The 21,517-nt window shown below is 42.5% G+C and overlaps 1 protein-coding gene across 11 annotated transcripts in view; it reads right to left on the bottom strand.

The window, feature by feature from the left end:
• SYCP2L (synaptonemal complex protein 2 like) overlaps positions 1-21,517 on the bottom strand; it is a 28,581-nt gene that overhangs the window by 3,941 nt on the left and 3,123 nt on the right. For all 11 annotated transcript variants that reach the window (XM_040548733.1, XM_040548737.1, XM_040548741.1 and 8 more), the window contains 27 exons: positions 21,372-21,491; positions 20,133-20,237; positions 18,930-18,954; positions 17,663-17,748; positions 17,444-17,532; positions 17,145-17,179; positions 16,263-16,405; positions 15,768-15,820; positions 15,362-15,407; positions 14,465-14,557; positions 14,312-14,372; positions 13,167-13,315; positions 12,266-12,326; positions 11,429-11,547; positions 10,881-10,968; positions 10,676-10,760; positions 9,994-10,039; positions 8,941-9,005; positions 7,580-7,628; positions 6,683-6,738; positions 5,511-5,656; positions 5,294-5,343; positions 4,718-4,811; positions 3,046-3,137; positions 2,835-2,895; positions 944-1,075; positions 180-301 (listed from right to left, as the gene is read on the bottom strand). In XM_040548733.1, the coding sequence (XP_040404667.1) occupies positions 180-301; positions 944-1,075; positions 2,835-2,895; positions 3,046-3,137; positions 4,718-4,811; positions 5,294-5,343; positions 5,511-5,656; positions 6,683-6,738; positions 7,580-7,628; positions 8,941-9,005; positions 9,994-10,039; positions 10,676-10,760; positions 10,881-10,968; positions 11,429-11,547; positions 12,266-12,326; positions 13,167-13,315; positions 14,312-14,372; positions 14,465-14,557; positions 15,362-15,407; positions 15,768-15,820; positions 16,263-16,405; positions 17,145-17,179; positions 17,444-17,532; positions 17,663-17,748; positions 18,930-18,954; positions 20,133-20,237; positions 21,372-21,491 (2,271 nt within the window). The remainder of the gene's footprint in view (positions 1-179; positions 302-943; positions 1,076-2,834; positions 2,896-3,045; positions 3,138-4,717; positions 4,812-5,293; positions 5,344-5,510; positions 5,657-6,682; positions 6,739-7,579; positions 7,629-8,940; positions 9,006-9,993; positions 10,040-10,675; positions 10,761-10,880; positions 10,969-11,428; positions 11,548-12,265; positions 12,327-13,166; positions 13,316-14,311; positions 14,373-14,464; positions 14,558-15,361; positions 15,408-15,767; positions 15,821-16,262; positions 16,406-17,144; positions 17,180-17,443; positions 17,533-17,662; positions 17,749-18,929; positions 18,955-20,132; positions 20,238-21,371; positions 21,492-21,517) is intronic.

Raw genomic sequence — 21,517 nt, forward strand, 5'->3', positions numbered from 1 at the left:
GGCTTCTGAGAGCACAGGGGCTGTGCAAAACACTTAGAGCTCCAGGCTAACAGACACTGCAGCCAAAACTCTTGGGCATAAAATATAGATTAGATATTTGCACCAATTGTTGAAAGGCAGTTGTGTTTACTACGAGAAAATTTCACCCATGGTGTACATGTTAAGAGAGTGCACATTACCCAGAACAGTTTCTTTCGTTGGCTGATGAAGCTTTCAAATGCAGTAATCACCCCTGAGGCAACAATATCTTCATGACGTATCTCAGAATAAAATACATCATCCTCATCACCCATTTCCTGACCTACAATAAAGTGTATGCTTGGTAAGTACTTTGCTGGGGATCTTAGTGGAAAACAAACCTACATGCTACTGCAGGGAGGTATAAAAAACATTCATTAGAGTGGAAACTTGAGGATTGCTCCTCTGGAGCTCACAGAAACAGGAAGGAAAACAGCTTAAAACAGTTGGAAAGTGGGAAAGACTTGTTAGTAAGCAGCGTGGAAGAAGAGGTGTGATACTAACCTACTGCAAAGAACAGCATATTTACAAATAACAATGCAAGATGATGATGCCAATAGAGGTCAGTTATCCAATAACTGAAGTTAGTTTGTCCGTTATCTGTGTGCTTTCTATATTTTTAAATAGCTCTGGTCAATCAATAGTCAAAAATACTAGAAAGCATACTAGAAAGCACTACCACCACCAAGCAGCTTCCTGAGTGCATGGTGGTTAGGAACACCAAGTTTCAGTATTCACTCCTCTAAATGTGTGGCATCAAATGAGTGCATCACAAGATGTGCCTTCTGCTGCATTTTGCCTTTTGGAGAGGATACCCTCCCTCCATATACCTCTCTGCAAGCTTCCACATGACTGATTTCTACCACCAAATAAGAAAAGCTGGAAACACTTAGACACTTGACCTTGGAAGACAACCTTGCTTTACCTGTTTGCATCTCTTCTTTCTTCTCGACTGAATCAAATAGTTTCTTTGGTGTACAGGGAGCACCAGAGAACAAGCGTTTTGTTTCCTGACTGTAAAACTTGGGCTTCTTCCCAACAGTGCCACTTAATACATCTAAAGAGAGAAAAGGTTTCAGAACAGACCTGGTCTTTTGCAGAAGATATGTAGCAGTATCTACCAGCTACATAAGCAAAAGCCACCACTGGTATTACCAATGCTGCAGAAGAACGAGCAATTTTATTTTAGGGTCTGGCATCAGACTTACATGGGACAAAACACAGGACTTCACCAGCAAGTCTTTTCCCCTTGCAAAAGCAGTCAGCCAGATCATCTAGTGCCATGCAGGCAACTGGAAAACTAATACATGTCCATCTCAAGGACAATTTAATTTCTTGTCCCACTATTCTAGCCAGAAAAACAACAAAAAACCTCTTATCCATCTTCTCCCCCTTCTCTCTTCCAGCCCAAGCCCACAATCTGTTTATACCCATTTGTTCTTAAGCTAGTTCTACCTGTTGCTTTTAAAAAAGGAAACGCATAAATATGGAGGGAGATGAACTAATCACACCCATTACAGTGGAATTCCAGATCTTCAAAGCCTTTCCACACAATGGCTTGTAGCCCAGGAAAAACCTTGGGACCACAGAGCTGGAGGTGGCAGCCTGTATTTTAAGTAAAACTTGCAACAACAGAATATCCCCCCTTAGTCTGACTGTCCATTTCTCTGAGCTCAGTTAGGTGCCTATGGTTAAACAAGCACCTCTCCGGAGGCTCCACTGGGCAGAAGACAGGAAGGTGGTGGAGCCCAGGACAAGGGGACAGTGAGGCCATGAGGAGCATGCTACAGCAGCAGCAGGTAAGTTTAGGGTACGTGAAGTAAGTGTTCGTGTGCAATCACAGATCACACCTGACATTTCTGAACATATCCCTACTTCTTACTTTTGCATAGCATCCACTCTTCCCCAACTATAAGACTGTGCAGTAAACAGTGGTAAAAACCAAATCTCCAGCACTTATCTTCCCCCAAATTAAGCAGAGGTATTGATGGGGTGAGGGTATATTCTGCAAGTGCTGGACAAGTTGGGCACATATTGGGAAAGTGAACACAGCCAACCTATGAGAAAGAATGCCTTTGTCCAAAATGGAGGTTTCAGTGACTCGGTTTGTCATCCCAACATTGACTGTAAAGTCTACAGCCTCTCAGAGCTACATCAGCCTCACAAATAATAGGATGACAGTCTGTTGCTGCTCAACTTTCATGAAGTTCAGTAGTTCCAAACACAAAGACACTCTGCTGCAGTTTTGAGCTAGGCTGTGCAAGTTCAGTCTCACTAAAAGAATTCTTAAGTATCAACATTACCTAAAAAAACCTACAGCTGTCATAAGCATCAGTACAAATCACCATTTACCAAGGGCTTCATACCTAAGAATATAGACAGACCATTATTGTAAAGAAAGTCTATAACCTCCTGGGATATTTTTTTTTGTTATCATTATTTTTCAAATTGAGGTTGTACTGCATCTCCAAATCATTAAAAATAGATTTGGGATTTATTCTTCCGCTTATTTCACATATTTACTCTCAGGCAACTAGTTTGTAAATCCCCATGCTCTTACCAGCTGTGCTAGTAGTTCTCCTGTGAGCAAAGGCAGGATTTAAGAGTTAGCAATTGGCTCAGGAATTTACACAAAAGCATCCCACCATAGTCCATATCACAATATGGACAACAGAAATGGAAGGTGTTTCTTGTGCACAAAGCATCCCTCCTCAGACACCTAAAATTTCAGTGCTTTCACATCTTTGAAAGAAAAGAACCATCAGCACCCCTTCTACTTTTTAACCAGTTCTTCTATGTTACTGAGACTAACATACCTGAGTCCTTCCGCTTAAAACTTTCTTCTTTTGAAAGTTTGTCAGATGCATTGTGAAACTTCTAAGAAGAGAAGAAGATAATCAGAAGGTGCCCAGTGCTGCAGGCAAGCAGTCGGGTTTGCAGAGGAAGCAAAGTGAAGCAATACACCGCCTACAGGCCAGAAGTAGGTCAAGAGCAGATCAGGAAGAGCTCAAGCACTGCGTACGGCACCTGTGTTGCTTTCTCCTCCACGTTGGAGAGGCCCTCAGCAGATGTATCCAGGGACAGTGGTGCCACTTCAAGCTCCTCTGAGAGCACGTCACCTGTGCAAGAGGGCAGCCAAGCAACAGAGGCAGGAGAGGTTGAGCCCTGTGTTGGCTAGACACCTGAATTTAACAACAAATATAGGAAAAAAACAGCCACCCTCTCTTCTGCCTATCCACACATGCACAGGGAGCAGCATCTCAAACTTGGTCCAAAGGCTGCCATCACATTTCCTTCCTTCACCTCATGTTGCTGCTGGGTTGTTCAGGTTTACAGAGCAACACCTAACGCTGATGCCCAGTCCAGCAGGAGCATTGGCGTTATAGTTTAACCTGGCCAGCAGCTCAGCACCACACAGCTGTTCGCTCACCCTCCCCCCTCCCCCTCCCGGATGGGAGGAGAGAATTAGAAATGAAAACCTGTGGGTTGAGATAAAGACAGTTTAATAGGACAGGAAAAAAATGAAAATAATAATGATAATAGTACTACTACTACTACTGCACCCAAACAAGTGATGCACAATGCAATTGCTCACCACCTGCCCCGATAGCCCCTCTGTCCCTGAGCAGATGGTCCCCTCACCCTGGCTAGCCACCCCTGTATGTTGTTCAGCATGACACCATAGAGTACGGAATACCCCTTTGGCCAGTTTGGGTCAGCTGTCCTGGCTCTGCCCCCTCCCAGCTCCAGCTGTACCCCCAGCCTGCCCACTGGCAGTACAGTGGGAGAAGCTGAGAAGTCCTTGGCTTAGTGTAAGCACTTCTCTGCAACAACTAAAACTGTTATCAATGTTACTCTCATCATAAATCCCAAACACAGCACCATACCAGCTACTAGGAGGAAAATTAACTCCATCCTAGCCAAAACCAGGACAGTTGGCAGGAGAAAAACCGAGGCAGGGAAAGGGGGCTGGTGTAATGTCAGTAGTATGATATCCAGGAAGTCCAAAGCAAAAAAAAAAATATTAAAGAGCAAAATCCCACAGAATCAAAACCCGCACGTTAGAGCATGAAGATAGGCTGCTTAACTTTTCAGTAGAAAAAGTTCTGGGCATCACTAGTTTTCCATAACCACTTTATGAAGCAGTCTAAATTCAACCCAGTGGCTGATGTACTATCAGGTACACACTGCACTGGGTAACACCACCCAAGGGATTTCTGTATCTCCAGACTGGCCACAGAAACGAATACTGGTGTAAACACTGTACATGTCTTTATTCCCAATGAAGCCTCAGACCTACCATACAAAAAGTGACTATCAGCACTGCAGAACAGAGAGGAGAGCTCTTCCAACCAAGTTTGTGCAGAGCTGACGTATAAGCCACAGTCTGTATCTGCACTCAGTAGTTGCTTTACAACATAAGTGAAGAAAATACCAGTTCATAGGCACGCTATATGTTAATATCTACAGATTTTTTATTTATTTACTTCAGACCTTAAAAGATAATGCTTGAGCAGAACATTTTTTGTTTGCTTCTGGGAAACAAAACCTGGACATTTAAGTAGAGGTAACAAATTAGCCTGGACAGGGTAAAGTAGCACAAATGCAGTGCGTTCTTCCTCCAGAAACCACATGATTTAGATGCCAGATCACACAGCCCTCATGCCCTACGTTCGTAATATATTAGAAACAGAAATACCAGCAAGATCCACTGTAGGTAACTCATCTCCCTTGGAGGTGGATGTGCTTTTTTTCTTTGGCATTTCCTTTTGATCTCTTCGGATTTCTTTTAGCTGAGAGCAGAAAGACGAGTCTTAACATATATTTCCCTTAAACAATACAAATAATTTAAATTTATTTTGGTGTGGTTTGATTTTTTTGTCATGGAGTTGTTTGTTTGTTTCTACACTAAGAGCAGAAACTAAGTTATGTCTAACACATATTGACAGCTCTCTCCAATGCTGAAGGAGATCTGTATCCTGAAGTCAGCTGCATGCCAAAGTTTTGCATTTAGCCAGTAGAGCCTAATGGATTCAGAGCAATTTGCCTAGGGATCATGCACAGCTGTTTTTATGAAGTTTCCCATGTCTTCCTACAACCTCCTTTTTTCACCAGTCTCTGGTGACCAACACAATACCAGCAACATTTAGTCAGCAAATTAGTCCATTAGAACACTTGAGAAGATGGCACCAACTTATTCAATTCCCAGCATTTGTGTGTTTTGCATACATACTGTTTTTTAAATCTGAGACACGTGAGCATGACAGCTCCTCACCTCCTGTATCTGGTAGTCACTGCCACTACTTGCAGAAGACACTGGAAGTACTGCAAAGAGAAAGGTTTACCTGGGTACCAACAACATAGTGGGGAGCCGTAACTTGTTCCCACAAGGGCACCCAAAGGAGGGAGATTCCTCCTTCACAAACCATCACTAGCCACTTCCTCACCTGCAGTTTTATACATTCACTGTGCATGACGCAGACCAAGCTTACCTTTTAATTTGCTCCTCACTCTACGCCTTTTTCGAGTATAGTCAAGAGATTTTGGCAACGGCTGTTTCTGAGAGTTAAGGATCCAGCTTTTTTCACTCTGACTGTTACTTGTTTTTTCATGGTTGCTTCCAGAAAAAAGATGCTTCCTGTAACCAGAGTAAAGACACTATCAGGAGTCAGTTCTGCTCAGCCAGCTCCCTCTGCCCACCCAGGAAGCTGCATAGCCATTCCCCTTCGTCTCCACCAGCAAGTTGTCCCATTTCTTGCTCCCCACAGTGCAATACCCGAAGCATTTTAAGCTGCATAAAAACACCGAGAAGCAAACACTTGCCCTTTTCCAGTACTTGCCCTTTTCCTCATGCCTCATCAACCCTTCCCCTCCTGTGTCTAGAGAAGAGAGCAGCTCTTGGGAGAGGAAAACCCCCAAATTAGAAAGTACGGATGACCTACTGGCCTTCTCTCAAGCTTGCTCATATCCTCATTTCATCACTCCTGCCAAGTAACCCACACAGACAAGTCAAACAATTAGGTGCTGTGACAGCGTAACACAGCAGTGCAGAAGGGGCACAGCCAAAACAGTACTACCTAACAGGCCAGCAGGAGGGCCAGATTATTCATGCACAGCCACTATTAGTTAATTTATCAAATTAAATTACAAAAATCATAAATTAAATATATTAATAATTAGACTCTGGCATTATTATTGCCAAAGAAGTTTCCCTTCTTTGGCTGGCTTCTGAAACTAACAATTTGGGAATACCAGAACTTTTGGACCTTTCAACAAAATTAGGCTATGTTCTTCAAGGCATCTAACCCCTGGCAGCTTGCTGTAACTGGAGGTGGCCAAGAAAAAGCAGAGTGTTTAAATATTTTTCAAGAGGTAAACCAGTTGTTTAGGTGCATGACTGGGGAAGGGGACTGTTTAAGAGCTCAGGTCATAATATTGTTAAATTAGGCAGAAGTCATTCTTCTCTCTAGTAACTCTGATATTCTCAGATCCTGTTTAAATGTTAGTATCAGTGACATCCATAGAGGCTGTGACAGCCAGGCAAGGAACCATTTCATTGGGACCATCACACAGCCTTCCTGATCCTAACTTAAACTGCTTTAACTAAGGTAAAACTTTTTCACTGAGCAAGAGATTTATGGACTGTGCATGTATGATCCTGTACCTCAAATTCTGTGAAGAAGTTTTCTGGCCAAAAAGCTTTCCTTTGGCTTCAGCAACCTAGAAAGAGAGGGGAAAAACAGTAAAAGTCACGTGTCTTAAAGTTCAGTTACCATGTGAAATAAATCTCCGAAATTAAACTATATCTACCCAGGCAGATTTTGGATGGGGCTGTCAGGACACCGGACAGCATACCACAAAGCAGGGTTTCATGCTGACACCCAGTGGCAGTAGTGAGAAGTGGACGGTGTCCAGTTTTAGCAGAAGTTTGGGGTGTCTTGTTCAGCACCCCTGAATTAACAGGAAGCGGTGACAGCACATGCGAAGAGGCTGAGAGCCAAAGGGCTTTTGTATTGGAGAGCTACCTTGATGGAAACTATTAGGAGCAAGTTTTTTGGCTTCCTGGGAAGACCTGCTCTGGTCAGATGCAAAGCAGGCAGAGTGACTCATTTTTGCTGGATTTTCTAACAGCCTGCAGATGTAAACCAAGCAGAACGTCCAACCAAAGCTTCACAAGGACTGCGTTTAACCTGGGATTCCAAATGTGCAAAGCATGGCTCAATAAAACAAGAACAGAGGCCAGCCTTTGATCGCAAAGATATCCCCCAGCCTCATTCAAGCACCAGCTCAGATTCCTATCGCAAACAGTTTTAACATCACAGTTTCCACCCCAGAACTCATGAAGCTACTGAAGCATTCTCCCCACCCAAATACATATGTTATGCATGACACCACATAGAAGCGCAAGAACCTCAGATTCCCAGTTGCCTGTGTTGCTCTAACAGCATGTCCACCCTTGCTGCACGCCTGCAGTAAGAGGTATCCCCTGACCCAAAGTCACTGCTCCCTGGTAGCCGCTGAGCAAAGCTCAGCCCCTGACAACTTCTGCCCCCAGCTTTACCTTTTCATGGCTTGCAGAGTCTGAGCTTTCAAAGTCATAGGAATCGTTCCTGCAAGGCAAGGCAACATATGCGTGGCAGCGATACACAACCATGAACAGTTACCCAACTGCACTGAGGGAGGGGGAAATAACATTTAATTTTGAGCTCTATTAATAGCAAATAGTTCATATGCCTAAAAACACTATTTCCTCAGCTTTTAAAAGTAGCTTGTTCCTTTCCTACCTAGTCCATTATTGTTTTACCTAATTATCACACTATTTCTTCCAATTGTAAGTTTTTAATTTTAAAACAAACATTTATAAAAACAAGTCTGTACATGTTTATGTAACCAATATCTTGTTCCCAGAAGTCACTAATACTAGTACATAGTAGGACAGAGTCATGAATGACATGAAAGAATTTCAGAAGTATTTAAGAGGAAAAAAGCATAATTCCCTTTTGAAAGTTCTAACTTAACATTTGTTTCCTAAATCACTTCTCTGCATGCATCTAAATTTTGTTTTCATACCTTTAAATAAAAATGCATGTCAGATAATTCTTTCTCCAAATGGCAGCTATTTAAGAAATCCTACAATTAGTTCTCGATGTACAGTACGCCCTTCTTTTCTCATGAGCGTAAGAATAGAAAGAATAAGGAACTGCACCCTTCTTGGTAAAGGTTTCTAGTGGAAAGAAGCAATGCTCATTTTCAGATGAGGCACTACAGGGAGCAGAATGACCAAACTAAGACTTCTCTATCCCTACCTTCTATTATGCTACTCCTGCTTTTTAAACAGTACATACACTGATCAAGTTAGTCTTAAAACACTTGCATTCAGCATCAGATTTTTCATTCTTACTTACAATCAATCCAAAAATTCATTTACACACGTCTTCGAGCTAAGAATCCCTAGACTAACTAAAGGAGGACACAAGAACACACTGGATCCAAACACTTGGACAGCCAAACTCATAGCAGGGAGAAAGAGCCCATCCTAAAACTCCAGAGCACGCGATACCAAAGAACTAGGGTAATATCAGGAAAGTTTGGGTACTTATGAACAAGGTTGCCACTCATAACACAACCCACCAGAGGGTAAGAGGATTATGGCTAGGTAAAGAAAAATGGAAACACCAACTCAGCATAGCGTCACAGAGGGAAGGGCACTTTTGGCAGACTGGAGTTAGCTTCTCAAGCCTTCAGTAACATAGGTTCCCAGTGGGACAAGTAAGGTCCCTTTGTCATCTCCTGCTTGTTTTGGTGCCTCCTCTGCTCAGACAGCCCACCCCATCAGCACTGCCTCTGCCCCACCCCATTACTGCTAGAATGGGTTTAAAACCACCTGGGACACCAAACCCCACATGTGCTTGTGCGTCATACCTGCCTTCAGTTTTCTGTTTGGCCAAGCCTTTTTTTCCATTTCTCCTTTCCCAGGCATTGTCCTTCTAAAAAGGAAAAGAGTTGCAGAACCACAATATGCAGCCACCTACTCATCCTAGAGCCTGCTAGAAGCAGGGACAAGGAATGTCAGGAAACATCAACATTTGCACCACTGCAAGCCTATTGTAACAGTCCGGTTACAAACCATTTCCTGTAGTTGGTTCACCTGAAAAAGCGTAGGAGTCCTGGAGCTGAGGCCAGGGAGACAGTGAGTTGAGGGTAAAGAAGTAGTTTAAAAGCTCTGAATTCTTATACAGAGGGTAATTGTTATGAAAACCTTTGAGTTGTCAGTACAAGTGTGTATATTTCATAGAAATGTAAACCCTAGTACAAATCTAAAATCTGATTTCTCACATAAGCTCAGTACCAACTTCAAACCAAAATTAGTCTTTTGGTAATTTCATTTCTTTCCTGTATGGCACAGATTTGTTTTATTATTTAATACCTCAACAGAAGTTCTCAAGTTGCCTAAAGACATGCAGCCACAGATAGCTCTCGGTTACCTGTTTTTCCCTAGCTTGCAAGCTCCCATGCCAAGAATACGGAGACAGATCTGTCCTGAGATCATCATTAGAGCTCAGATACAAAGCATCTTCATAAACCTCCAGACACATCTTCCCTTTAGGAAGCAAATCTTTGCTCTTGCAGACCATGCGTAAGGTTTGCAACACGTGAGTTTCTCCCATGGAGGACCAGGCTAGTTGCCTATATGCCCTGCTCCTGGGCCTGCACACAGCACACCACTGCCATGGAGTATATACTAAGTAAGCTCAGCTGAGCCCAAATTGCTTGCTTGGGCCACACTAGAGTAAGGTTGACAGGCATTGCCTTCTCAGCTCACTCCTGGCACCAAAAGGCATGTTACATCTAGTGTGACACTGCATGGGCTCAGGACTGGCTCAGCCAACCCTAGGCGGCTTCAGCTGTGCCACTAGAGCATCTCCTCCCTTACCCCACGTGTCTTCACTGACGTGTTCCCCAAGGCGAATGTACCTTTGGTGTTGACTCCTCCATAGGTGGTTCTTCTAGGGGCTTCTCACTGGGGAGAAGAGGACACATGAGGGAACATGGTGCTGGGGGACCACCCATTTAAAGCCCAGATCATCAGTTTATGAAGTACTAAGAAAAACTGGCATCAATAAGTCTACCAGCCTCAAAGCAGTGCTTTAAAAGGGAAGAAAGCTAACCAGTAGCTCTACAGAGTCTGCCTACTTAACTATAAGAAATGCCGTCCTTCGTGGCTCTGAAGAAAAGGTATCACTAATGCCAAGGTGGCCTCAAATTCACATGATCTTTCACAAAGATCATGGTCTTTATTATGTATAGCTATATATCTGATGAGCTGAATAAACAGCAGAAGAACTGTCTGTAATACAGATGTATGCATACTGCATTTAGATTAAATTAACGATGAAACTAAGATAGCATCCAAGCCAGGACCTAAATGCTACCCTTTAACCAGTAACTATTCTGAAGTGTTGTAACTATTGGCTAGCCACCTTGATAGCCAAGGTGGCTAAGCAGATTCTATTTTTTTATTTAATAACTGATATAAATCTCAAAAATCTCATGCATTAAAGCCCCAGAGGAAGGAAAAAACACCAAAGAAAAGCCCTAGGAAGATATGAAAGAAAAAAATAAACACCTTGCAACTTTTGATCTGCAAGGCACTCACCTAGGCTTAGCTTTTGTCCTTGGAGATGGAGTTTTAGACTTTTTTGCTGAAGGAGGCAAGGAAACCACAGCTTCACCCTCAGGAGCTAAAAGTAAACAGTTTACCTGCTTTTGCTGGAAGGCCCACAAAAGCAGAACCTTACCAGGTCACCCAGGTGATATTTCAGTGGGTGAGACTTCAGGAACTAAAGGGAGCCATGCCTGACCTGAACCTTGGTAAGCATCGTCCATGTCAGTCTGCTGGCCCACTGAAACCATGGTGATACCAGAGTTAACCATTTTCTGTTTAGAGACCTGAAACCATGAACAGAGCATGCACAGAATAAGAAAAACAGGTGGTCTTTTGTTTGTTCATGTGTGTGGCTTGGTGGTAGTGGATTTTTTTTTTTTTTAGGAAAAGATTTTCAGTGCTAGCCTGTGGCAGCAGCTGGATGACCCAATCCTTGCTAACCACAAAAATATTTTTGGTTATAGTTAAGTAATACTATGAGCAACTCACTAAGAGCATCCCACCATCCCCTTACAAGGCAGCAAAACATTTTTTTTCTTTTTAAAACAGTTTTACCAACACGGCAGCTCTGCAGGCAAGCATTTAGGCTGACTTCCCACTGATATGAAAAAGAGCGAGTTTAAAAACATCAGGTACCAGCAGGTTTTCTTTAAAAGAATGTTTTAACCACACCTATGAAAAAGCAGACTAGAAGAGGTGATAAAGGGGGCACAAGGACTGTTTCATCATACACCAAACACTTACTGCTACACTGCCTGCTAATGACTGGTTGTGTTGAGAAAATAAGTCTTCTGACAGGGAGCCCGCATTTTCAGAGACTGAAGGATCTTTCCTCTTCTGTGGATCACTGGATTGAGGTGTCACTGCAGAACAACAATCAGGATGAGATTATCTTCCCAGTACTTAAATACAGATGTGTGTGCATACACATACCCCTCTCACTTCTACACACATGCAGAAAGGCATAACAGTACCAATTATTAGGCACAAACCTCTCAAGATCATGTTTACTAAAACAAAACCAAACACCTCCAAATCACCCACTGTGGAACCAGAATGCTAAAGATCCTCTCGAGCCTACTGCACAGAGCATACGCAGATGAATAGGTTTATCATCCTATTGCTACCTCGACTCTTAGCTCTGCAAGACATGGCACAACACTTTTTGTCTGACTAAAGCATCAGACCAAATCTCCCACCATCTGTTCCCCTGTGCTGAACCTCCACCAAGTGCTGCAAACTTGTTTCACTACAGATAAACCACGTGCTACCCTTTGCATTCCTAGATCATTCTGAGTAGCACTGCCCACCATGCACCTGTGTCCTCACAGTGTACATTGATGAAAGACCTTCTCTCCCCTCTGATATGCCTCCCAAATCTGGAGGACTTCCATTAGAGTTCATTTTGGGTTGTAACCGGAGAAGGACTACTAAAGAAGTTACTGTGAAGGCTGCTTTTTTCTTTTCTTTTTTTTTCCCCCCCTCCAATGTGCCTAATTGGAAGCTGTGGACTGTGAGAGAAGGTACTCATTTTAAAATTGAACAATTTAAATCCCATAAACTAAAAATGAAAAAAATCACCTGCTTCAGTCTGACCAGCTTTCTTCCCACTATGGATAGTGTCCTCTTCAGCAACATTTGTCTGTTAGGGTGAATGAATCTTCTGTCAAATGACCTTAAAGAAGCAGACTCCTTTATCTAAGGAAGTCAGCTACTTAATAACACAACTAATAACCAGCAAGAAGTCATTGGATGCTAGCTGAGTTAACCATTTGGAAACTTGTCTCCTACAAGGAGGAATGACAGCCACTGTACTATGACTATTTACTCTCATGTAGCTTTTTTCCTGCTAATTCCGTGGTCTGTGGTTGAATCACAATGATTAAATATATGTATTGCATGTATGTATATTTAAATTAACAAAAAAGGAAATCACTCCCATGTTCTCCCCATTACAAAAAATGGGAGGATTTTTGCTTTTTGGAAGTACTCTGCTTTTACTCTAAAAATTAGTATGTACAAAGACAATCTAAGATTTGTCTTGTAGTACTCCTTTTCTCTTCTCCAGGTTCTTATGTCACAATTAGCTTAACCTGTGCAACGTTATAGTTTGAGTTAATGCAAGAAAGTGTTTACATTTCAAGCTAGGCAACTAAATGCAATAAGCTTTATTATATACTTCAAGAATTCCACAAAAGTTTATCACATCACATTGACTGAATTAATTAACAAAACAGTTTAACACTTCCAGCTTCTAAACCACAAATGAGTCCTTTGAAACCTTTTTTCCCCCTGAAGTGTCTGACACCTCTTTCAGGCCAACTGTAAGTGTCCACATGGAGGGTCACAAATCCTCAAGGGGAAGAAAAATATATAATGAACAGATGGGGGGAAAAAAGCAGCACAATGTTTTTGCCAAGTGTATATCAACAAAACAATTTAGGAAAGAAAAAAGAAAAGGCAAACCATACTAAGAGCTTACCATCATTTTTTCTTCTCCAAGGACTTTTTTAAGTATATTTAAAATGTCATGCTCAGCACTGAAACATATTTTGATTTTTGTTGCCTCTGTCTTGTTAAGAGTAGCAGGAGTCTTCATGTAAATTTTAACAATCTTTTCTCCACCACCCTCTGTGTAAAAAAAAGAACAGCTACATCTGTTTTAGAGCAATGCATTCACTCTATTACTCCAAAAACATTTGAGTAAGTGTTCTCGTTCTTCAGTTTTAAGGCAACTTCTTTCACACCTTCTCCATGCATTTCCAGTTACACTGTTGACACATTTCTTTCTCGTTGGGTCTAGAGGTTTATGCATCCATTAGCCTCATACCTCTATAAGCACCACCCCCCGCCCCCAACATGTCTGACCAGGAGAAGAGGCATTAGGGCTGCAACCTGCTCCCCCGCCACCTTGGCGAGTTACAGAGCCACCAGTACAGCTTTGCTGCTGTCTGTGCCAAGCAGATCACTTGTCCTTTCCACAAGGCATACAAACCTTTCCTCTTCGTGTTTCTACCTACCGCCATTACAGGACACACAATAGAAGAGTCATTTATGTGCACAGCATCCTGGTGACGCTTGGAGAAGCTCTTATGTTTTCCCCTGCCCCAGGTACATTCAATCACTGTTTTGGTCCTGCTCTTAATGGCAGTGTAGCCGTTTCCCAGGCACCATCCAGAAAATAAGCTTCTGTAGGGCCTGGAGCAGCTAGCATAGATCTTCCCTTACAACTAGCCTCACAGGCTGAGCCAGCCTAGCCAAGGGGGTCTCCCCTCCTCCCCTTCTCCTTCCACTTCCCTCCTCTGCTCCCAGGGGCATAAGTGCGTAAGTCCCTCTCCTGCCTTCCTCTTCCACTGTAGTTGCTGCCAGACCCTGACTGAGATGCTCCAACTCTTTTTTTTTTTTTTTTTGGGGGGGGGGGGGGGGGGCAGCAAGGTCAGGTTATTGTGCTAAATGGGCCCGCAGATGGTCCAACAAGCAGAGCTGGTGCAAGGTGACAATCAGAGTACATGGCATAGAGAAGGGAAGGCATGGGAACTCTTTGGTGATGCTGAGATTTTACATTGGCTCCCTATGTCTTGTGAGCCTACAGCCAAGCAAGGGGTAATGCCAGTTGCAAAATCTTACCCTTCAGACTGTAACTGCTGACTGCGTCTTTCGACAGCCTCACGGAGTCCCAGAGAGCACCCTTTGAAACCACAACCACCACATCAGCAGGGCTGAAGGAGCATCCACCTGGTACATTAGGCTAGCCCAAGGCCACCTGGACTTTACTATTACCTCAGTACCATCTATGTAAAAAGTCACACTCTGGCTGCCGGTGTTGAAGTCAATCCAGAACTCCTCCAGCTTCTCATCTGATGGCTTCTTCACCTGAGAAAGCATGAGAGCTGTATTGCTGTTTCTTCTACTACATCATTCTCAGTTTTCTTTACCACAATGAAACTGGAGAAAGTTGCTCCACTTATACACATAAGTACACCTTCCAGAAATTAAAGTTGTGATCAACATGTAAGCTGCTGACCAGTTCATGATAGCTAGTAGTTCACCCAGCCATGCCCACCAAGTCAAAATGAGGCTGTACATCAGCTAAGGGAAAGGAAATACCTCAGGCAAATGCCTGCATGTTTGCATCAGGGAACACTGAAGCTTTCTGTATATCTGAGCACTTGAGATAAGCAGACAGTGGGACCAGCTTCAAATAAACCTCTTCATTGACTTGGTTTTGATTTGGTACAACTGTCAGGAACACTGCCACAAATACATTTAGAGACCTGGAAAGCAATCTGCACAATTTATAACTATGACTATGACCTCTCCTACATGGACATCAATCTGATCTTGTTTTCTGGCAGTCTGGGAGCAGCTCTGCCAGAGGAATCAGAGTCCTCCTGCTTCTTTTCAGAAGGTCTCTCTTTCAGTCATCACCATGAAGAGAAGTGCTGCCTCTGCCATTTGGCAGACATACAAGCATAGTCAGCAGCAGTAAATTAGGAGCTGGGCAACAAACAAGCAAACGTTTGAGCTAGAATGGAAAGTTACACTCTAAGTTCTAGAAAATTAAGATATTTAATGAAAAACATGAGGAGGGCAGAAAGATGACATATACTGCACCAAGTACCTATTTTAACTGTGGTAGCACTGTAGATAATGTGACCTAGCATTAAGGTCTTTTACCTGGTTCATGTCAGCAAAGGCAGATATGCAAGGAAACGAATAGACTCTGGAAGAAAAGCAGACTTCATATGATACATTCAACATCAGTCAGAATCTGACTTTCTGAAAGCTAAAGATGGGCTGCCCATCTTCACGACTCATTGTTCAAAATGACTTGTAACTTCCAAGTAGTAAGTTAAGCTAGAAAAAACAATACATTGTCTTCAGTAGTTTTAACTTTCAAAAGGACCACTATTAGAATAGAATCTTTTTCTTAAGAACTTCATTAACCATGGATGTGATGTACTTTTTTTTTTTTTTTACAAAATGTAACACAAGTCAGCGTACAATCCTACTTCCCCCCCACCTCTGATTTTAAATGGATTGAAGAAATGACATCAGTTTAGTTTCTCAGTTCACAGATTACCTTCTGTCATCCCCAAGTCTTTCATTTAGCTGGTTAAGAAATTTCCTGCAGTCCTTCAAGACAAATAACATCTTATTAAAAAAAAAAAGAATCCAGCTATGCTTCCTTTACAAAGCATTACATTATTGGAGATGTATAACCTTTACTCCAGTTATAAGTTTTTTAACTCAGTGAGACACCAAAGGCCAAGAATAAACACCCGAGTTTCTACAAATGGTTCAACTCAACTTATAACCAGCAAGCCTTCAAACATAAACCATACAAGTGAACATATTCATAAAGAGCAACTCAGAAATAAGAGCTTTTCTAATGATAGGTGATTTTGTACTTGCCAGGTTAAAGAGAAACACATTCACAAATAAATAAATAACTTGGCGTATCTACAAAAATCAGTTCTGTAAAAACTTAGTACAAGGACATCCTGAATGAACTAGAACAAAACCAGCCCCTGTACAGACTTGCCAAACATGTTGTTTTCAAAATAAAGACCCTCACCGTCTCAAATTCTCTATCCTTGATCTCTTTGAAAGCTTCAGCAAGATAGTTATCTTCAAACCAGTGGTGAACAAGGTCATCTCTCCATTTTTTTGTCATTAGCCTACAAAGTGCTTCTGAAAGCGTAACCTGAAGGTCATAATCTACATGGCAAACATAAGCACAGGATAAACACCCCCCTGGCAAAACAGAGGGTTAGCATCACTACTCTTAACACTAGCATATTTTGCAGCCTTGTTCCCCAGGGTGAACCCAAAGGGAGCCAGGGAAGAGCACTCCCAGGCAGCAGAGGACAGCAGCCAAGTGCCAGCCGTGGGCATCACCTGCTGCCTGTGCTCAGGGTGCACAGGGCACTGCACACAGCCACATCAGGAGGGGCCCTTGGGCATCAGGGAGGGGATGAGAGTGAAGCCTCCTCGCTAAAGCACTATGATTAAGTCACATTGCGTGCCCCACACTAGCTCCCCAGAAAGCATTAAGGCTAGGAGAAATCACACTAGGCTAGGAATGGCTAGGAAGATCACACTCAAGAGGTAGTAAAACCTTGCTAGATGCAGTTTGTCCACATCACAGCTCAGTGTGGAATTTTAAGACTAACTGCAAACATACTTTGTAACGCAAACATAATTACCTTCTTAGGCACATAAGTTTAACTAATAAAAAAAGCTAATAAGAATTGTTAACTAGAAAGATCTAATACATTGTTGCATCTAACAACTTTTGATGAAGATTTTCTTAAAGTACCATCTGATTGTTCACCCCCAAGAATCAACTACCTACAAGGAAGTAAATTAAATTATAATTCATCTGTATTAAATAAGCAGATGAAGTAAAGCCAAACAAACCCTAGCTTCATAAGAATATCCACTCAGTAGTCCTTACCACCAACCTCCAGTATCGTTTGTGCAAGGTCATTCCTGAAACAACATAATTCAATATGTTAAAGTGGAAATAAAACCCTAACGTAAGCTTAACATAACACTTCTTAATACATTATCAACTGATACCAACAATCGCATGTAAAATACAAGGGAGAGACCTGTAACTCCATCTGTGCCCATGCAAGCAGCGAAAGCTGCTCAACTGAACGAGTGCTACAGCCCCAGAGCTGGGAAGCCAATTGCCCCCAGCAAATAAACACTTCTTTCCCTGAGACAGGGATTGTTGGAGAAAACACTTACGTAAGGGAGCACATCTCTTCAGACAAGGGGAATTTCTTCCTCTCCTCACGTGGGACGCTGTCTAGTATAGAGTTGAGAGTCCTCAAAGCCTTTCCCCCCAGAAAAGGAAGACAGCAGAACAGGGAGGAAAGAAGCCAACTTAATATACTTCACCTTATTTACTCACACACCCTTGTGTGTGGGCGCATCTACATTTTCTTACCTGAGCATGAGCCTTACCTCCAGCCGCAGAGCGCAGCAAATGCTTGCTTCTGTCACAAGATGCCCTAGCTCAGGCAGAAATAAATTCACCAGTTGTTTCTTCCCTATGAAAAGAGCTTGCAAGGTTACTACTAGCAGTGAGCTTATCTCTGGATAAAAGATAGGTGAAACAACTAGGCTTTGTGGTCTTGAAGGAGTAAAAACATCCCAGCTGTGCACTCAGCTGTAACCAAAACTTGCAATCACCTAGTCCCAGACAGAGAAGGGTCCTGGTGACTTCTCTGCAAAAATAACTCCAGGTACTTTAACTGCAGACTTGGGTAGCTATTTAAATAGACATAGAAAGGAGAAGCTACTTAACTAACGACAACAAATAAAACAAGCAATACACAGATTTTTGAGAAGCCAACAGAGCAAACTGCAATTGTGTTAGCCAGAACAATCCGGTGCCCGTTCTACTTCCACTCAAACATGGGGCAGGGATGAATAAGCTCGAGCTACCTGGTGCACAGTGCAAAGCTTCATTCTCACCTGACTTGTGAAGCCAGGTCACTGGGCACACAGATCTTGCTCTCTGGCAGTGACTGCTTCCCTAGCCTAAGGGAAAAGCAGCTATGGCCATAACATCTTGGCTCCAAAATGAAGGCAGGAGAGGTGTCCCCTCTAACAAAGGAGCTACCATCTCAGCAGCAAAGAGCACATAGGACTGTAGCAGCACTTAGCCCATTTCTCAGCTGCAAGGCAGCAGCACCCCGAACAACGGCAGCAGCAGCTTGCTTCAGCACATGCCTGCAGACCCTGTACTGCACACCTCTAGGGAGGCAATGGGCTGAAGTCCTCTGCTCTTGGGTGGACTTCAGGGTGCCCAGCTACCATGCTGGCCTGTGGAGGTGGTCACCTTTGGCAACGGAATGGTGCCTGAAGGCACTACGAGGAGACGTGCAGGAGCTGCTTGACCAGGCTGACATCCTTTCAGTAGCACTGCTTATTCTGACCAATTGTAATACTTGATGCTAACAAGTATATTTAAACAAGATACCACAGCTAGCTTTTTTTTTTTTAAAGCCTATCAAAAATAAAGAGAAATAGTAAGATGTTTTGTTCCATAATGCAAATGTTGTTAAGGAAAATGAACTGAAGGAAAAATTTATCAGTAGGCTTTAAAGAAAATATTGCAGGGAGGAGAGAAGAGAGGGGATAGAGTTCAGGCAGAATTAAGAAGTGTGCTCCCAAGACTGAAATTCAGGAGGTCTAGGAATGGAAAAAACAAAATAATAATACTGACCTTCATTACTGCATTTACATATCACCTAATGGAAAAAGGATGTCTTTGTTAACACACAACGACCCAAGAACAGCAGCAAAGTGCTTAGGTGTTTATGCCCCTACTGCCACAGCATTCAGGGGCTAACTAAAATAACCCCAAACATTACAGCACACACATCCAGAAAAGCAGCAGCACCTGAGACAGGTGTCACACACTGTCACCCCGCATCGTACATGCTGGCACTGCACAGGGAGCACAAAGGAGAGGCACCCGCTTCCTCCAGGCATTTCAGCAGCACCCTCAGATTTCCTGCAAAACCCACACCCAGGCACCCGCCTGCTGCTTTTGGTGCATACATGGGCCTGTGCAAACAATTTGTGTTTACATGCTACAGTAAAAGTGTTGTAACAGGAGATATTTGGAGAGCAGTAAAGTCCCTTGGAGGAAAATAATACAACAACCACCTCATCATCCACAGTGAAAGCTTAAAGAAGTTGTTAGTAGGACAAAGGAATCAAACTCAGACTCCATAAATTATTTGTCATTCTGGTAATTTCAATGCAGTTAGTAGAGGAACAAGAAAACCTGATTTTGCTCAAAATCTTCTATAGAGTGTCCTAAAAAGTGGACTGCAATCATGAACTGTTAATGTGTCATAAGCACTCAAGTTCTTACGCTCAAAGTACACACAGTTCCAGTAAGCACACACATCCAGTTGGACATATGATTGCACATACCCCCAGAAAACTTTATAGCACTATAGACAGCAAAAACTGGGGAACAGCTTGTGGGAAGATGCTAAAAGCATTCTTCCAATCACAGCATTCACATCCCTAGGCCTCTGATACCTTTCAAGTTAAAAACATTGACAATAAATAGATAAGTGATAACAGCAAGTAGCTCTGATTAGCCTTTAAAATAAAGTCAGTCTTTCAAACACTGCAGGCACAAATAACCAGGGCCATCTCGTAAAAGCATTTGCACCTGAGGTGGAGCTCAGTGCCAGTAACTCATGCTTTTAAAGAAGGGCTTCAATTCTCAAGTTTTGTTTGAGAAATGCATCTGAATTTCTTCCCCCCTTTTCCTGCAAAAACAAGCAGTTGGCTGAATCCTAGAATGCAAGACCTACGTAATTATTTTTTAAATAGAAAGCTCTTTGTGAATGATGGCTACCTTATATAACAACAGCAGTCCTGATACTCCCCCCATACATGTACATACCAATGCAGAGTCAAAGAAGTCTTCAAGAAGTGCCATCAAAAAATGATTTTCATTTGGATCAATGAGGATCACAAACCCTCTTGTTCTTTCAAACCAGGATACCAGGTAAAAGGAAAAAAAAAAATCAGTTAAAATCTTGCAAGAAGAGGTAATAATACTTAAACTAGACACATTCGCAGCAAACCTCACACACAGGAATGTTTTCAATCTCTGCACTTCACAGGCCCCATACTGTGTTAAAAGCCACATTGCACGAAGGAGCTTAAATTTTGCTAGCAGGCTACACCAGCTGCTGCCCTTGCAGCACTAATCCTCCCCCCTTCCCTCCCCAGTCCCATTTTTTTTCCCTCTTTCTGGTCTCAAGGCACCCATCCTTGGTGCCCAGGACCTCCTTGTCATGATACATTGTAGCTACTATGAACTGACCTCCTCCTGAAGTTTCCAAGGTGAATTAATGCTTAAAACATTTCCCAAACTTTTGCAGCGTTATTATATGAATGCACACTATTCAACATACTACACAGCATCACACACCTATGGCTACCTACAGATCTATACCTGAGGTGCAGAGCTTAGACAGGCAAGACTTTGTTAATAATGTCTCCAGAAAAGAATTTTGATCACCTATATCCCTGAAAAGCATCATTAAGACGCATTGGGCTGAGGACTCCTTGACACACAGAGAGCAAGTGCAAACTCTTGTCTCCAAACCACATCAGATACAGGCATTATTCAGCTTAGACACAAGTGCATTACTACAACTAATGCCAGCTGAACTCAGTGTTGTGCTGGTTAGAAGATGAAATACAATTGCAGGTTAAATGAGCCTGTTGCACTATATCTGAAAGGGGACCTACTTAAAGTGTATGTTAGCTTTTATAATTTTAAAAGCTGAAATTGCTCATCAATTCTATTACTATAAACATTTTGCTACTTAAAATGAATTTAGACTGTATTTATATTATTTGACAAAAACCACTCATCTAAACTCCTCATCCTCTGCCTCCCTCATCAGCTTAAAAACATAGGTGCAACAATGATGTTAGCTTCTGCACTGAAAGCAGCGCAAAGAACGTGAACTCACCCTCCCACCCCTGCTCAGCTCAAGAAATATATTTATTTAAAAAGAGAAAAATTTACCTTTACAAGCCATACTCTAGTACTCACTTCCTTCAGGGTCTTTTCCTGATGCAAGCAACCCTAAGTCACCTTAGTAATTTATATAGGCATTATACTCATCTTGTCTACCAGTCCTTGCTCGATGAACAAACTCATCCCCTGTTGAAGATCGCTTTTCAAGTAGAGCTGCACACACTTCAGCAGCAGGGAGACATTGTGGAATTCATTCTTGTCCAGCTCCTGAAGAAAGACATAGTGCCACGCTT

The sequence above is a fragment of the Cygnus olor genome, chromosome 2 (genome assembly GCF_009769625.2).
Source record: "Cygnus olor isolate bCygOlo1 chromosome 2, bCygOlo1.pri.v2, whole genome shotgun sequence".
NCBI lineage: Eukaryota > Metazoa > Chordata > Aves > Anseriformes > Anatidae > Cygnus > Cygnus olor.